Below are 17,871 nucleotides of genomic sequence, written 5' to 3' on the forward strand. Positions count from 1 at the left end.
CCATTGTTTATATTTGGTGTTTTCACTTCATATACACTTATATTTGTCAATCAACATACTAAAACAATATCCCGGAAATAGAAAAATAATGCATTTGAATATCAACCGTACTTTCGTTTTGACAACTGACGACAGAAATAATTCGATGAACAATGCGAATCTAAATGTAGTTTTCATGCAGATTCGTTCATACGACATAAAGACAAAGTTCTACGGATCATTTCGGCTTAGAGGACTGGATGAGTCATGTAAAATATCGAATATAATATCTATTTTTTATAAACAACTGGTAGCAAGATGAGTTGTAGATAATTGGTCAATTACCACATTTAAACTAACTATTTTGACCTTTTAATTCTTTTCAACTCAAATCAACGGTAAAAAATGCCCATAATATCACTTTGAGCGAAAACATTCTGCAAAATATAATTACTCAATTAAAACATGGTCAAAACATAAAGCCTTCATATAGGTTTAAAAACTCAAGTCTTTATTTTGACCTTAACTTTCGACATTAAATAACAGGCATCCACGCTGTTTTTGAGTGCGACTGACCGACTCATAGTGCTAAACATTTGTGCAAAATCATGGGACCTTAACATTTGACATCGGCATTTGATAAAGCCAAACGGTTCTTGAGCGTAACACAAAGTCTCATATACGTTGTAGATGAACATTTGTTATTTCAAAATCTTTAATGCTTGGTGGAGTTTTCGTCCCAACCATGACCGGGACAGACGCAGACTGAAAAAGGGACACACAAACGGGAAATAGTGATTTTAGTATAACCACTATTTCAATCGGTAATGGGGTAATAAAATACTATAAGCATCGTTTATTGTTTATGATTTGGCAAACAGGAGACAAAAAAGGCAAGATCGTCACTTAAAAAAAAGTAACACTCTGTTTTGGCCCATCGTTTCATAATGAAAGATTTCTTCTTTGTTAATAAGTAAGTACTTTTAATATTGATAGTTTTTAATATACAACTAATTGTATAGAGAAATAAATGTTTGCATCAATCATATCATTCCATTTCATATATCATATCAAATCTTATCATGTCATGTCATTATATCGCATCGCATCGTATCATGGCATATTATATTTTGTTATATCCATATGTTAAGTTGTTCATTGTAATTATTCGATTTCCGTGTGCTTCCAAAATTGAATGAGTAAATTTGCTAATTGTTTTACTGATGATATTTGGATTTTTTTCATTAGACGCGCGTAATCGAGTAATGTGTTTGTCACGTGATTCAATGATTAAATTTTACAAAGGTAAAAAATGGTCTCTGCTGAAAGGAATGTTATCGTATTTCAGTCTGGAACTAAGTATTTTTGCGTTTTGATACGGTTTTATAGTCTTAGTACGCTACAGCCAACACGCGAATAATTTACTGAAATGATTAAAACTAATTTATATGTTTGAAACAATCATACAATATAATGACTTATACATTTTTTGGGAAAATTCTTAAGTATATACAATTAGTTTTGGTTTTAAAATTGCATCAGGTATGCCGCATGATTAAAGTCAAAACTGAATAATCATTACATGAAAAAAATCGGTCAACTTAAGTGAACGAATTTTGATGCTAAAATATAGTCACGTTAACTTCAATCATAAGAACTTAAGTTAAATGCTATAATGCTAATATAATTACAGAATGAAAGGTCTCAATTAACCTGGTTCAACATTTATCGTTTCTTATGCTTACATTTTAGAAAAGGGGCCGATTCTTACGCCAGAAAACCTGAATCGTGAGTCAACAGTCATAATTGAAGGTATGTTGGCACTGAAACAAAGAACGGTAAGTCGTTTTGTGCTGAACGGTAAACCATGTGGGCTATATAATAAAATTACAACTTATTCATATAATCAAAATTCTCTATCGTGGACAATCTTCGGATATACTTCCTGTAAATAAACGTTTCTATAGCATTATTTTGCTTCGTTCTGCTCGGTAACCTAGTTTTTAAACATATAAAATAACGAGTTCATAGACATTATCAGAAGTAAACAGTTTATAATTAACGCATTTCGTTACTTAATGCAAGGGTTGGTATTAAATAGACAGGATTAAACGTAATAACATATACATATAAACTTCCGTTTAAAAGTGATTTATGTATCGCATTAAAATTACTTTGATTAAACGATTAAAGGGGCCTTTTCACAGATTTTGGCATTTTTTAACTTATTCATTTAATGATTTATATTGATAAATGTAAACATTGGATTGTAAAAGCTCCAGTAAAAAATCAAGAATAAAATTAAAAAAAGGAAAAGAACATTGCCCGGAGCAGGTTTCGAACCAGTGACCCCTGGAGTCCTGCCAGAGTCCTGAAGTAAAAACGCTTTAGCCTACTGAGCTATTCCGCCGAGTACACATACTTGACGTATTTTATACCTTATATAAGAAATCTTCGTAGTTTCACAAAATTTAACGACAAAAACAGAACTCTCCAAATTATTCAATCGTTTCGCGTTGCAACGCTTTATAATTTTTAGGTTTTAAAATCGTCAAAAGATGCATATAATGGCTATTTTAGACCATGGTAAATGTTCAGTATTACTGTTTCCTCACAAATATCATAACTAAAACGAAAATGTGCGAATCTGAAACAACTTTTTTCAATTTTGTCAATTTACCAAAGCGTGAAAAGATCCCTTTAATACATCAATCTGAATCGAAATTATACAGTACCTGTCTGGAAAGCCATGGTAATTATTTAGTCTCAGAATATCACATTAAACCTTTCGATATAAATACACGGAAATCGGAAAAAAGGTTAACTCTATAAAAACAAAAACTATCAGAAAAATAAATAATTTGGAAAAACTCATTCATAGACAGTCTGATGGTATATTTTTCTACAAAATGTGGTGTATTAAAGGTGTCGATCACGTGGCATCCATTTTTATTAACGACTATATAGCGAAGAAAGTTGATAGATTTAAGAAATTACAAAGCGTCTAAGGTTTAAATACCAATGATTTCAGGAAATACCAGTAATTTGGAATTACTCATTTATAAAACATTCTGATGGTTTATTTTCATACAAAATTTGGTGTATTAAAGTTGTCAATCATGTGGTCCACATAAACGACTATATATCGAGGAATTGTTACAGTTTTGAGCAATTAAAAAAATTATACGGGTTTAATACCGGTATTTATGATTTCCTGAAATACTATAATGTCAATAAACATGTGCCACTAGATTAAAAAAGCGGAAAACTGAAGACATTTGTCATCAACCTACTTAATATTTACTTTAATCAATAAAAGAAAAAAACTAAAATATGTATATCCGTAAATCAAAAACTCGTACTGACGAAGCAGTTCAATCAAATTAAGGCAATTACAAGATATGATTTTTTTACAAAGAATTGGAAACAAACCAATTGTTTATTCAATCGCTTACATTACCTGTATTATATAAAACAAAGCTTAGAACTGTCTAGTATAAACGCTCTGTAATTCAACAGTTTTTGAAACACTCTGTAATTTAACAGTTTTTGGGAACTCTCTGTAATTCAACAGTTTTGGAAACGCTTTGTAATTCAACAGTTTTGGGCATTCTCTGTATTTCAACATTTTTTTGGAACGCTCTGTAACTCAACAGTTTTTGGAAAGCTTTGCAATTCAACAGTTTTGGGAACGCTCTGTAATTCCACAGTTTTGGGAACTCTCTGTAATTCAACAGTTTTTGGAACTCTCTGTAATTAAACAGTTTTGGGAACGCTTTGTAATTCAACAGTTTTTGGAACTCTCTGTTATTCAACAGTTTTTGAAACGCTCTGTTATTCAACAGTTTTGGGAACTCTCTGCAATTCAACAGTTTTTGGAACGCTCTGTAATTCAAACGTTTTTGGAATCGCTCTGTAATTCAACAGTTTTGGGAACTCTCTGTTATTCAACAGTTTTTGGAACGCTCTGTAATTCAACAGTTTTGGGAACGCTCTGTAATTCAACAGTTTTGGGAACGCTCTGTAATTCAATAGGTTTTGGAAAGAATGATGTAGATTTTGATACAAATACATATCTTTTGTAAAATATATGGAATATTCACGTATGCTATAACAGAATAGGCGGCATCATTGTGTTTTTCAACCACTTTAAGGATCTGAATCGCAGATTACAAACGACAATGGAAAAGAGACAGCAAACTGCGAGAATACATGTCCAGCAAATGCAACGGCGTCTCGTGAGTGTCGTTTTTTTTCTTCAATTGAGTAGCAAACAGAAGACACGTAATTATATATATATATATATATATTTCTTACGAACACGTCGTGCTTCCGACGTTGCCAGTATCACGTTCGCTAGTAAATGTTCGGATATCGTTGCGGGATATCCACACTGAATATATGTACCCACAAAAATAAAATAAAAATAAAAATATTCCTTTATTTAGAATGTTTATAAGTCTATAGCCATAGTGGATCTTTTATAGAACATTCTTCTCTATAATTTAAGGAAAGTTGTTACATCAGATTCCAAAGATAAAGAATCTTCAATAAATTTAACGATTTATGAATGTTTTCAGTTGTTTACAGTGCGGAACAAACGTTAGTTTTAACCCTAAAAAAAACCTTAACAAAGTTTTCTTCATCAATAACAGGTATTATGGAATTTAAAATATACACTGGTACAATTTACTTAGCCAGAAGACATGAGCACATGGAGTGTTTTAATATGAAAATTTGAAGACTTTTTCATTATTCCATACGGAATTTTGATTCAAGTTGTGTTGTAGTTGGTTTTGAATTGTTCGTTTAGATTTTATTTTATAGAAATAGGCAATCAACATCTGTATTTAGAACATTTGCAAAAGTAATAATGTTAAGGTCAAAACGTGTAATCGAACGTATAATTTCGGCGGTTTTCAGAACTGGTACAACCAATCCGAACCTCTCAAAGGAAGCTTGCAATGAATATCAGTTACCTTCCGTTAAAATCATGAGTCTTTTTAATTGTTTTCATTTTTCAATTACTAATATATAAAATAATATGCCTCAACTTTTGATTGTAAATACCAAATAAGGCGTTTATTAGCTTACCGTTCGAAAACTTAACAAAACCAGCTAGTTAAAATAAGATATCTATACTCTGAACGATCGAAGTTTCTTTTCCGGGTTTGGTAGAAGAATAACTAAAAATTATTTTTATACATTAGATACCAAGCCTGTTACCAGCATTAAGAAATTGATTAAATTATTAAGGTTAAATATGTTTATAAAATTTGCAAAACATTTCATCTGGACCTACCGCAATTCCTTTTTTATTTTTTTTTATTTTATCAACTTATTCAAAATACCAATATTAAACTGCTAATGGATCTTTGACTGAAAGTTATAGCAATCGGAAGTGGTCACTTCAACACTGATCATCAAGCACGGAGAGATCAAATTCCAAGATAAATACTGGATGTGTTAAAGAAAGTTTTATGCATGAAAAGGTACCTGTCGCTGGATGTAAATACATCTATAATTTATCAGTTATTTATCAGTTTTAAGACACCATTACTTTTTATCTATGATTTTCTCCATTACGTTACCTTTACCAATATCTTTACCATGAAATGCCCTATACAGTTTTATAGGCGTTTATGTTACCAAGTAAAAGGAGAGGTTCATGAAGGTGTTTAACTAAGCATTTTATATCACGAACATACACTTTAGAACAATATAGGAAACACAATAAAAAGTGTTGGAGGTGTATGTGAATTAAGTAATTTCAAACCTGACATCTAATTGTTTTGTAGAAGAAGTTTTTTGTTGGTTCACTGTTAGCAACTACAAGAGTAGACCCTTATTGGTTTTCATAAATATACTAAAGGCACGCCATATTTGGACAATATTTGTATATAAACCGAATAATACTATTATCAGATTTTAGATCACAACAATTCCACTTAAATGTATACTAAGTACTTATGTAGAAAGGAAAAAAACAAAGTTTCTTAAAATAACTCTCACATGTAATAAACGAAATCTGATTGAGTTATTGATAGAAAATGCAAGTAAAAATGCAGTCCAGTTACATTTGACTAAAACAACTGCAGTTTAAATGGCCTTATCCTTTTCTCCTGATTCAGTAGCATGTCAGTTTATATGAAAGTGTGTTAACGTGTACGTCAAACTGTGATTTGAAACGTGGAAACACATTATTTCCGATATTCTAAAAAATCGTACGCATAAATATCATCCAAAGTCCAGGTTTTTTTATACAGGCTTCTCTGATCTTTATATTTGAACCGGTGACTACGAAATAATCAAGCATATATTTTCCTCAGATGGTAGCAAAGTGCCAATTTGCAAGGTAATATGAGAAATGGTTATTAGGATATACATGTAGTACCAAACGAATTTTTCCGTTACAAGCCTATGTGACCTTGACCTTTTACTTAGTGATTTCTAAATCTATTGACGTCTTAGTTTGAAAAAAGTAACCACTAGATTAATGTACATGATCATATGTCATACCATTCTTAAGATATTTCGCGGACATGATTTAATGTCACAAGCCCCTGTGACCTTTTCCTTTGACTTGTTCATTTCAACATAGGTAGTCGTCTTCCGTTGCTCATATGTCATGTGAAAACATTCTCTACGTAAACCAAATTGGACCAACATACAAACTGTCAAAGCGACTTATGTGTATGTATAATCTAAATAAATTATATAACACTTGCATTGAACATATTTTTTCAGCCGATGTTCCCATGGATAGAGACAATGGTGCACATCTAACCGTGGCGGCCGTAACTGAACCTCGCGACATCCCTGGTTCGAACATTTATTATATTTGCTTCATACGACACGTGCTTTAAACATTATCCAGTGGGATTTTAATAATTTATTCTTCCTTCTTAGTAAGTTAATGCCCATTTTAATTAGACTCAGATATTGGAAGGTTAAGAAAGGATAGGAAAATATGTGCGTATATATTTACGCTGAACTGATATTCGTTGTTATACGAGCTATAAAGAAAGCATAAAGACACAAAAGGTTCATGAAAAACAAGGGGTTACATCTGATTAACCTTGTCCTGTTTAATCTCTTCATGTCAACGCGTTTTAACTTTTAGTCTGCAGTATTTAGATTGTGTATTAAAGCTTATGTGGAATATCTTTATACTTTTAAAAAGCTTGCATTTGCACTAATAAATTGTGTCATTTTATGTTAAATCAGGGCTGGCTCCTATAAAAGATAATGCAGAATCCAAACCAACTGCGATAGCAACACTTGAAAACAAAAACACCTCAGGTTCGTACCAAGTTGACTCGATTTATTTAAACAATCAAAATAAAAACACAAACAACGCTCGACAGTTTCTTACAAATATTGAGAAACTTATTATAAACAATCTAACAACCTTCTTTGACCGGTAGATCAAAACTTATTACATATTTTCATACGTTTTTTAATACAAAAACAACAACGACCTGAACTTGAAATGCGTAGGAGTTAAATAACGAGTGTTTTGCACCAGTGATGTTATACCACGCATCTAAATTTCCGGTCATTTGATATTTGGAAACATACTATGGCAAACAAGTTTTTTTTCTTGTTTAAACGGCTTTTAACTCGGGTTTTATCTTCCACTGTCTCGTAAATGCGTAATATAACTTACGAAGCTGCGCACCAAAATCGTCAGCAACGGTTGTTCCGTCGATAAGTTTTACCTCAATTTTCCCATAATAAACGCAAACAACAACCATCACGTGTAAATTTAACACCTTTGCCGATAAACACAATGAATACTTACTTGCAAAACTACGTGCTGTAACTGGATTTTCATAGTTTTGATTCATTTATTAATATTTTTATTTATATTGGTTAAGTTATTGGAGCCTATGGGAACTATCTAAATTTATCTCATATGTTTAAAGTATTTTGGTGCGTAGCTTTCATGGATAAAAATGCGATTATCACACTGACGGTACATGTACCCGTTCAACTGTTTGTTGGTAGCCGGTGATCGGAATTTGTAACCTGGCCGGTAATTATTGCAGAATAATTGCACAAGGTTTCCTTTTTGCTTGTATGAAAGTTTACATGTGCCGTATAATAGTTAAGCATATTGTATGAGATTAAAAAGTTACATTGCATATTTCTGAACCTACATCCTGTATGAAACTAAGAACATTTGTAATTTAAACTGTAGCTGATAGTAAAAAATATCGATTTCATTGCGAACGAACAATAAGTGCCTGGTTATTACATTTTAGTGCGTACTAAACCTTCACGTGACATCTCTACCGCAGAATCGGACAGCGAAGGTTTGCTTGGGCAGGTGAGTAAACGGATATAATTGTTAAAGCTTTTCGTACACGTATTGGGTCATCTTGCTAGTTGACCTCTAAAGAGTTATAATTGTTATGAGTCTTCCTCTCATACTGCAACTTTCATGGTTGTCGTTTAATCATCAAATTTTCGAACTCGTCACTTTCTTAACGTTCAACGCTGGTGTACCATGATTGCTATTAAATACCCATATTACATTTAACGTGGTGATAATCCAGTGTCATTTGTAGATTTTACATTTATTAACAAGACACAATCTTGTAGTTATATCGATACTCGGCTTGCAAGTATCGGCTGATTTACAAATTTCCATATTTCTTGAAATGTTAAACATTGGAGGTGGATACAATACATTAGAAAAGTGTTGTGGAATTATGATGACTTGTAGACAAAATATACTAAATGAACGTATATTCCATGTTGTAAATTCTTATGCTATGTATTATTCTTGACATATTTTTAAAAGCCATAATCTACGTGTGATAGACAATGTTTTATGTACATCGATTGTTTTTAGTCATGTGTTATTATTTAAACTTAAAAACATAATAAAATATGTGTAATTCGAAAATTTTAGCAAAATTGAGAGAGAATTAGATTAGTGCTGAACAGATTTAAGTTTATTATCCGTACCTTTTCATAGCCTGAACCACGAGTTTTGTTTGAACCTTTATATCAAAACAATATTACCGGATCAAATCCTCGAAATGGAAATAAACAAAATTACGTCATTGCACTGTGAGTGTCAGCTTTAAACCGGCAATGCGAAATCAGGGTGCAGAATTAACGGGGTTTTCATGGTGGTTACACACGGGCTGGACAGAATGCAACCACACCGTTAAGAACTTTATTTTTTGCAAATTTCTCAAGTAATTGAAATACATTTGCAAAAATCTTGAATGCATAAAAACAGTTTTTTCTAGCAGTTTATGTAGATATCTTAAGGTATAATTATAATAAATCCTTAAATACGTCTGAAATTGGTGACAAACTTACACTCTGCGCGAAGCATATTTGTACAGGACAAAAGGCATTTTTGAACAAAAACACAGGCTTATTCAATACAAAATTCTGATGTATTTCACATTGCCATAAGCAGCATAAAAATCTGTATGTAATGCACTTATTCAAATTCTTAAGAAAAATTATTGTGAAAAGTTATTCGAAAAAAACGCACTTACCAGTGTGTAAAGATACATTAATGTTCAATTCGTAACCTAACAAATCCCCGTGATCCTGCACCCTGAAACTGGTGTTTGATTTATGCCACAGGGTATAGTTCCGCCAATGAAAATCTGATGATTTGATAAAATAATAGTGTATGTTTTAACTTTCTTAGGCGGACAGGGCATGTAGATTCACACTTTTTCGTCCGTCCTGTCGTCCGTCGAATTTATGTGTCGCGGGTAACGCAAAAGTATAGCTTTGGAAGTTGTTAAAAAAGCATATAAGCAACCATTTTAATCTGCAATCCCTGGTAGAAATTAATTAGTGATTAGACGTAAGTGGAGTGTTTAGCCAAAAGTAAATTTAGATGTCAATAATGTAAAACATTAACATGAATTGCTTTTTTATGTTCTGCATTTCAGAAAGAGTGTGCGGATGTGTATCGACGTTTTTCTCAGAAAGGGTTCATCGATATAGTCGCCTTTGAGTTCGATAATTTAAAGGATCGGACCATAATTGAACCAACCTCGTGGCCAAAGATTCACGCGTATGTTGAATACATCTAGTGATTAACTAAACCAAAGCATGATCCGTTTTTGACGATGCTGCGAAGCATCGTCTAAGTTATCATACCATGAAAAAATTCTTAACAATGGCGATCTATGTAAAAGACCGAGCCAGTCCGATTGAGATAGCTCGATTTTTCTAATCGGCATACCTCGCTGATTATCATTGATAAAGGTATAGGAAGCTCAGCTATAAATAGGACAGCATATTATGGGGAAAAGATTTAATAATAGTTTGAAAACGTTAATTCAAATCAGTTATATTCAATCCATTGTATGTTTATAGATTAATGAAACAACTATGCAATTTCTGTATTGTATTTGACATTTGTCGATATTCAGTACATAAATTGCGAATTAAAACGTGTATGATTAACTTTCAACGCGATCATGTGTGTAAAGAAAACGAATTATTTTGAACCTGCCATTTGTATACGTTGTAGCGAATATGGTATATAAACAGCATAATAACATATCTGTGAAACTCGCTCTTATGCGTGCTTTCTGCTTTTGCATATTTAATAAACTTTTCAAACAGAAATTACAGAGCCACATCAGTGCACATACTATGTGATAATTCATTCGTTTGTTGGATATTGTTTGCTGTTTTAAACACATATAAGATCATATCGCAGAGATTTAGTTAACCTTACCATGAGTTCATGGGCGAACTCACGTATTCAAGTGCTCTTACGACTATGTGCTCATACCTACTTTCGGGAATCATTATGAAATTATTGCCGTACTTAACGAACAAACATGTCTAAGCTTATTGAATTAGAGAAAAAAATTATCAAAAGAGAAAAATTACATGTTCATGCACATGGGCATGTGAAATCACGTCCGTACACATAGCATCATTAACTCAGGAAAAGAAACAACGAAATATAAAGTTTGGTATGATATACATGTGAAATTAAAGAGCGTGGTGTAATTAAAGTGCATGTCAAGTTTTGAATTTATATGCTGATACGTAATGTTATAACCCACAAACGTTTTACTGTAACAGAACGTTTTCAAAGATAAGTGGTACAGAAAATACACGTCGATTATCTTTTATAAAGATATTTCTTGTTATATTTGATCGAGAATGTAACCAGCCTCCCAGTTTCGTGGAATAGATCAAGCCCACGGGTACTACTTCCCCGTACCCCCATTTTTTTCGTACCCTACATTTTTTGTAACCAATTTTTTCGTACCCAATTTTTTTTCGTATCTAAATTTTTGCTCGTAAACAATTTTTTCATCGTACCCAATTTTTTTTCGTACCTAATTTTTTTTCGTAACCAAATCGTTTTTCGTACTCATGTTTTTGGCATAATTTTTTTTCCAAAATTTTCGTGCCCATTTATTTTCCTACCGAAAATTTTCGTACTCACATACACAATTGTGGTGATGTAGATAAACTAGATATTTTTATATCAATCCTCTTCAAAAGCATCATCACACCAGTACTGTCGGTACTTTGATTTTGTAATATTGTTGTGCTCCGCTTTAGGCGCAAGTCTTATACCAGGTATAACTAGTAGCTCTCTTTTAGTTAATGGTTATGGCAGTGTGGCTTTATAATATAATGGTTATTTTTGTCGATGAAAGTAAGTCAACCCAGACTAAGTTATTCGATGTAATTTATTGTCCAGCAAGAAACTTAAAAGAGTATAATATAACACGTATGATGAAATATAATCTGTATTATTTACTGTAAAGTAGCACTGAGCAAATTTCACTTACAGTGTGTTAAAATATTAAACTTCAAGTTGGCACCAGAGTTCTTAACAACAATTCAGGATGTAGTTTTACTATCAATGGAATGTTTTTTTCACACAGAAAATCTGAGGTATATATACTTTTCCAATGACACATTGTGCCCTGTGTCATACAAATGACACAGTGTGTCCTACAAATGACAGTGTGCCTGCAACAACAAAAATTGTGCCCGACACAGTATTCAATGTGCCTTTTTAACGGATGCTCAAATAGAATGTTCTTAATATAGCAAATTTGTAACGCTAAAGCAACTGTAAAATATGCAACAACATATAACAACATAATAATACCTCAAAGGTGCGTTTTCTGCCTTGAATTGAATTCATTTCAGAACTTTAACAATTAATTTAAATACAAAATGATGCTCAATGGCTTTAAAAGTCGGCTTGACAGTAGTTGCTTAGCAACGGGCACGGTAAAAATCAAGATGACTGCCGTCGATTTCTAAAAAAACAAGTGTGACAATTTAAAGTAAAAAAAGCAATGGATGTAAACAATTCTAACTATTAAGAATTGGCAGAAATGTGCACAAAAGCACTTAAATTTGATTGCTGCCACTTATTTTGTATGAATTCTTAAATTATAACATTAACTTTAAGAAACAAATGTCTATCTTCAAACCGGAAGAAGGAACATTTTGACAATAACAATGGAGCAATAATCGTAAGTATGAAGGAAAACTAATTCTAGCCTAAACATGCCATATTAGTGGCTAGTCTGTAACATATAATTGGTCAGCACTATAAATTATATGACCAGGCTAGGACAAGCGACATGAATGAATGAACAATGAAAACATTTATGCTGTTGACAAGGAAATTCATGTAACTAGTTTCAATGTAAATTTTGATTCACACTTAAATAATGTACTATGCACTGGGTTGTTACAATATCATGTACACAAGCCTCCACATAAGCGGTCAGAAGAAAGTTATAAGCATGTCGTTACACAAATTCTAGAGTGTTACTTAGCTACACTCCATAAAGTGATTTAAATATAAACAATCTAATTTGTTGAGAATGGCAATACGGGATGAATTGTCATCTGCAAATACAAAAGTTAACGTGGGAAACGTGGCAAAACAAAGCCCGGCTTCCTCCAGCATGGTTCAGTTTCTATACACCAGTTTTTATTACCGCGAATTCAAATTTTCATAATGTTAACATATTTTTTATAACCATAAGATGATGCATCCCACTGGTTAATATTTTGTTATAACCTCGTGCCAAACACATGCACGCACTCACCAACACCTCAGAAATCCGATTTATTTTTGATGACATAACACCTACAGTCTACAGAATTTGTATAAATGCATGGATCATTTGAAGTTCTCGAAAAACGACAGTATGAAAGAATAACGGCAGGTGCAAAGTTATCGTTTTTTGATTAAGATAAAAATGCTATTGATTTTATTTATTTTACATTTATTGCAGAAGTATTGTCAACGGATTTGTGCCATATGCAATATCTGGAAAGAACATCACCAATCTATACGAACTTTTTAGTCATCTTATTTGTGGGAGCGATCAATTAAAGTACACTCTACAATGTGCAGCTGCAAGTTTTGGAATTGAATATTTTGAAATATATCGTAAAAAGGTACACGGTCTTATTTATTGTGATGCATTTAACATAAAAAATGACCACAAGGTTGTCTCATGTAGAAAATCGACATGACGTGTTTTCATGGGCATGCGTACACTTTCTTTATAAACACGTTTCTTCTCTGTGTGTCGTAGCAGTTGGCAGGGTTCTCGCAAAGCCTATGCAACTTATTTATTTTATTGTATTAAGTATGTTATTATGCACTTAGCATCCGTTCTGTATATTAATTAAATCTTTTTACCCAGGACGAATTATTGACAACCTGACCGATGAAAATACTCCTGATGAAAACAAATTTTCAAGTAGAATTAACCTTTTTAAACATATTATAGGTATATAACCTTTTGAATAATAAGACATTATTAACACTTTCTTATTTAAATAATTTAAAAAAATACTTTAACGAAACGGTTGTTAAGACTCTACAAAATGTTGTTAAGACTATACCAAATGTTGTAATATAAATTAAAACTATGATTCGAAATATTATAATTTAAAAACCATGCATGGTTCATAAAAATGTAACAATTTTAAACGAAACTACTTCACGTTCGCGAAAGTAAAAAGGTTGATGGATTTTGTTTTGTATTACGAAATCAGAAAGATTTAAACAAGAGTTATATTCATAATCGACAACCATCGAGTAAATGTGCACGAAGTAATCGATAAGAGTTAACTAACCATATGTCTGTATTTAAGTTGTTCGTATACAATCTGACAATTAACGTTTCATTAAAGTAAGTTCTCAAACTACTAATGTTGCATTCGAACAGCACTTTCAAGCTTGTGAATGTGTAATAACCACAAGAATGACAGAGCTGTTTCATATTTCACATTCAATTATTATAGCGTATTGTCTTCACTTACGATATTCTTAATCAGGACATGTTGTTGTTTTGTGTGTTTTTTTATCTTCAGTTAACAGAAGCGTTTCAACAATCCAAAACCCAATTTGTTGACGCTAAAATATTCTTCGAAATTCACGGCATCTACCTTGAACAATTTCAATTAACTGAGGAAAGTGTACCTCAAAATCTAGACAAGCTCTTGCAAGAAATATTTCTTACTGAGATTACTGGTATGTTCAACATGTACTGTATAATAAACCAAGTTTTGTCAAATATCATTCATTTATTGATTAGTTTGAGAATAAAAATTAACAATACAAATTACTTAACCATTGTACAGGTCCTTTTCATGCCGAATTATTGAGTGGCGTTTTGGATTGCAACATCATCCAGCATTTTGATAATGATCGATTTTACGATCGAGATGTCAGGACGATAACTGGCCTCAATGTATTTGCGGAATCCAGAAAACGTGAACTGCATATTTACTGGGGGAAGACAGCCAAAAATGAACATAGTTATTGTTTGATCCCAGTGTTTAAAAAAGATGACCAAACATCTACTCTAAAAACCAACGTTTCTCAAATAAAGATGATAGTAAGTATTTTGAAATCAATAATTGAATCCATATTTCTATGTAATATCGTTTATTTCGTTCATACATACTATTTACGTATAAATAATGTACCTATTAACTAATACTTGAACATATTCAAAAGAAAACAGTTATTCGTAAAGTATTTTTTACTTTTTAACGTTATTATCTCTTAAATTAAATTCAATATGGTTTTGCATTGAATAAGGACACTATTAAATACAGAAACTTTAAGCTCCTGCGAATTTGTTGTTTTTGTTGTCAAAAATAAATAGTTTTCGTTAGCATTTAATGATATTTTGAAATACGTTAGTGAATCGCAAAGAGGTGGCTTTGTTTTAGGAGTAGGAATAATATAAATTGGTTGTTGTTGTACTAGTTGTAGTAGTTGTTGTTGTTGTTGGTAGCAATAGTAAGAAGAAGAAGAAGAAGTAGAAGTAAAAGTATATTTCAATATATATATATATATTGTAATGAAATGAAAGATGATTGTTTCCACTTTCTTCTATACCTATTGGCTATTTATAAGTTTATTTCAGCTTCACCGATTACTCCGTCGTCCAACGAATAATACTATTCTATAGTTAATTACTATTATCGTTGCAGGGAATGGAGAGCAGAAATGTTATCGGAGTGAAAATAGCACAACAGGAATCATACGGCTGGAGAACAGATTTTAAAACATTTGAAAAATCACTGAATATTGTGTATGAGGAGCTAACAAACATTGAATTTCTTAAACCTGATTGTGTTATGAGAACGTGAGTTCATCGTATTTTAAATAGTAGCAGCACATATTCACAAGTGTTTAAATATCAACACATATTGATATTCTGTGCGCGCGCAAATATATTTCGAGAAGTTACAGTCCTGTCAAGCCGATCAATAAAGCATACACATTTATTACACATACATTTTTAATGCAAATGAACCCTTTAGATAATTATTAGGAAGACTTCGTGTAAACATTATAGGCATAGTAACACGAAATGAAACAATAACAAGCGCTAATTTTAACATTTAAAACGTTTTTCAGAGCAACATATTTACAATTTCAATATTCATTTTAGTATCGATGTTCATGGATTCAAAGCATATGAAAAGCCTAGTGGTAAAAGTTCATCTATCTACGAGATGATAAGTTACTTACTGTCTGGAAACGACAGCTTTATGTTCATTTTACGACTAGCCGCAGCACGATATGCACAGACGCACTTTGAAACATATGTTACAAAGGTACCGACCATTGAGAAGTTTTGTCATATGTTCTTGCTTTGTAAATAGGTAAATACAAATCGAAATCGAAAGGATTTATTCCTTTTCGAACTTATTTGATATTAACATAGTGATTTCATTTTATTTAAAATTGAGTGTTAAGGCAAGACAACATATATTTATTAGCATTTTATATCTTTCAGCTAACAAACACCTTTGATGACTGCTACAAAGCGAATGTCTTTTTTAAGGCGCATGGCATTACACTGGACGAAAAGATGAAATGGCCAAAGCACAAGAGAGAGTGTGTGTCTGATGCATTTAACAAATTAGTGCGTGAAGCAGTTCACGAAGGGAAGGGCAATGGTATGGAAATTTTCAATTATAATTAATTAAACAGTTATTCAATACATCTAAACAATTTGTTTTCAGTGATAATAATAATGTCATAAATACAAGTAGTTTTCGCATGAATGTTACCATCTAAACAATGTTTGATAAGAACAAATCTTGAAATTGCAGCACCGTTTTACATAGAATTTTTGAGTGGTGTCTTAAATAGAAAAATACACCAGCACTTTGAGGAGGAAACATACGACGGTCGAAAAGTGGATACAATAGCCGGCCTGAACGTGAGCTTAACAACTGATGATTCCAGTGATCGAGAACTGCACGTTTACTGGCTGAAGTCAAAGGATCTTGTAAAAGAAACGCCGTACTGGATATTCCCCCTATTTAAATGTGTTCAAAATTGCCTTGGAATGGTATAATTTCATTTTGTTATGTTTGTTTTAGAAAACATAACAGCCATTTGCAGACTGTTAATTCCTCAAGGTTACAATAATTCAAAATAGAATATACAATGATGTAATGGTTGGTAAGGCTACTTTAAAGGACATGTCCAAACAGATGATACGTTTTGCATATTCATAAATTGTCATATTGTCAATTATTTTTAATCACTTTATAATGATTTGTTGCGTTTATGTTCGTTATCAGGGTTTGACGACAATTACTACACAACATTAAATGTCGTGTGTGTTAGTTTAATTAAGTCTATCGTTAAACATTTAATATTCAAACAATAATGATTAGCGAATCATGATTAAAAGCAGGCATATGCGTAAATTACAGTAAATAAGATGTGCGTATTCTTAAGTTCGTAATAACATGCCAATTGACTACGTGTTTTTTATTGTTATTCCTTTGCAGGAACTTTGTCAGGGTATTTACGCATTTTTGAAGAATCAAAACGAATTTGAGGAAAACACATGTTTAGATTTCATCAACACACCTTATATATTTGAATTTGATCAGCTGAAAGAAAAAGGCATAATTAAAACGGAGACAACATCGATGCGGACCATACACACGTAAGTGTTTTGTTTCGTTTATCTGAATACCTGTATTGCGTTTGACGCGATTTTTGCATAACGCATTATTTTATAATAGCGAATTAACACTTCGTATGTCAGTACATATAAATCGAGATTTATTCATGTTGATATAACCCAAGAAAATTTCTTCCTTATATGTATTATCTTAACAAATAACGACGTATATTATGTCTTGAAAACATAAACAAATGAATAAATGTTCAGCCTACATGAGACTTGAGCTTGAGGCTTGATTGTAATTTATGATTTATGATTGTGTGAAATAGATCTCCAATATGAATTAGGATTTTCATTCACTCTGTTCAGCGGCAATGATACATATGGATTATATTGAAAATTTGATTGCGCTGCTATTATTCATAATACAAAATACCACATTCAAATT

The 17,871-nt window shown here is 32.1% G+C and overlaps 2 protein-coding genes across 3 annotated transcripts in view; both read left to right on the forward strand.

The window, feature by feature from the left end:
- The window catches only part of LOC127841889 (uncharacterized), a 67,015-nt gene extending 58,438 nt beyond the window's left edge, over positions 1-8,577 (forward strand). The window contains exons 9-12 of one of the 2 annotated variants that reach the window (XM_052371018.1): positions 1,732-1,791; positions 4,134-4,217; positions 6,727-6,801; positions 8,247-8,577. In XM_052371018.1, coding sequence (XP_052226978.1) covers positions 1,732-1,791; positions 4,134-4,217; positions 6,727-6,801; positions 8,247-8,329 — 302 coding nt within the window. In that variant the 3' untranslated portion in view covers positions 8,330-8,577. The remainder of the gene's footprint in view (positions 1-1,731; positions 1,792-4,133; positions 4,218-6,726; positions 6,802-8,246) is intronic. The other variant, XM_052371019.1, reaches the window with a different exon arrangement.
- A 6,906-nt stretch (positions 8,578-15,483) lies between these two features.
- LOC127840655 (uncharacterized) overlaps positions 15,484-17,871 on the forward strand; it is a 74,792-nt gene continuing 72,404 nt past the window's right edge. The window contains exons 1-5 of the mRNA XM_052369068.1: positions 15,484-15,635; positions 15,945-16,110; positions 16,293-16,455; positions 16,612-16,853; positions 17,302-17,462. Of these exons, the coding sequence (XP_052225028.1) occupies positions 15,484-15,635; positions 15,945-16,110; positions 16,293-16,455; positions 16,612-16,853; positions 17,302-17,462 (884 nt within the window). The remainder of the gene's footprint in view (positions 15,636-15,944; positions 16,111-16,292; positions 16,456-16,611; positions 16,854-17,301; positions 17,463-17,871) is intronic.

Source organism: Dreissena polymorpha, chromosome 8 (genome assembly GCF_020536995.1).
Source record: "Dreissena polymorpha isolate Duluth1 chromosome 8, UMN_Dpol_1.0, whole genome shotgun sequence".
Lineage (NCBI taxonomy): Eukaryota > Metazoa > Mollusca > Bivalvia > Myida > Dreissenidae > Dreissena > Dreissena polymorpha.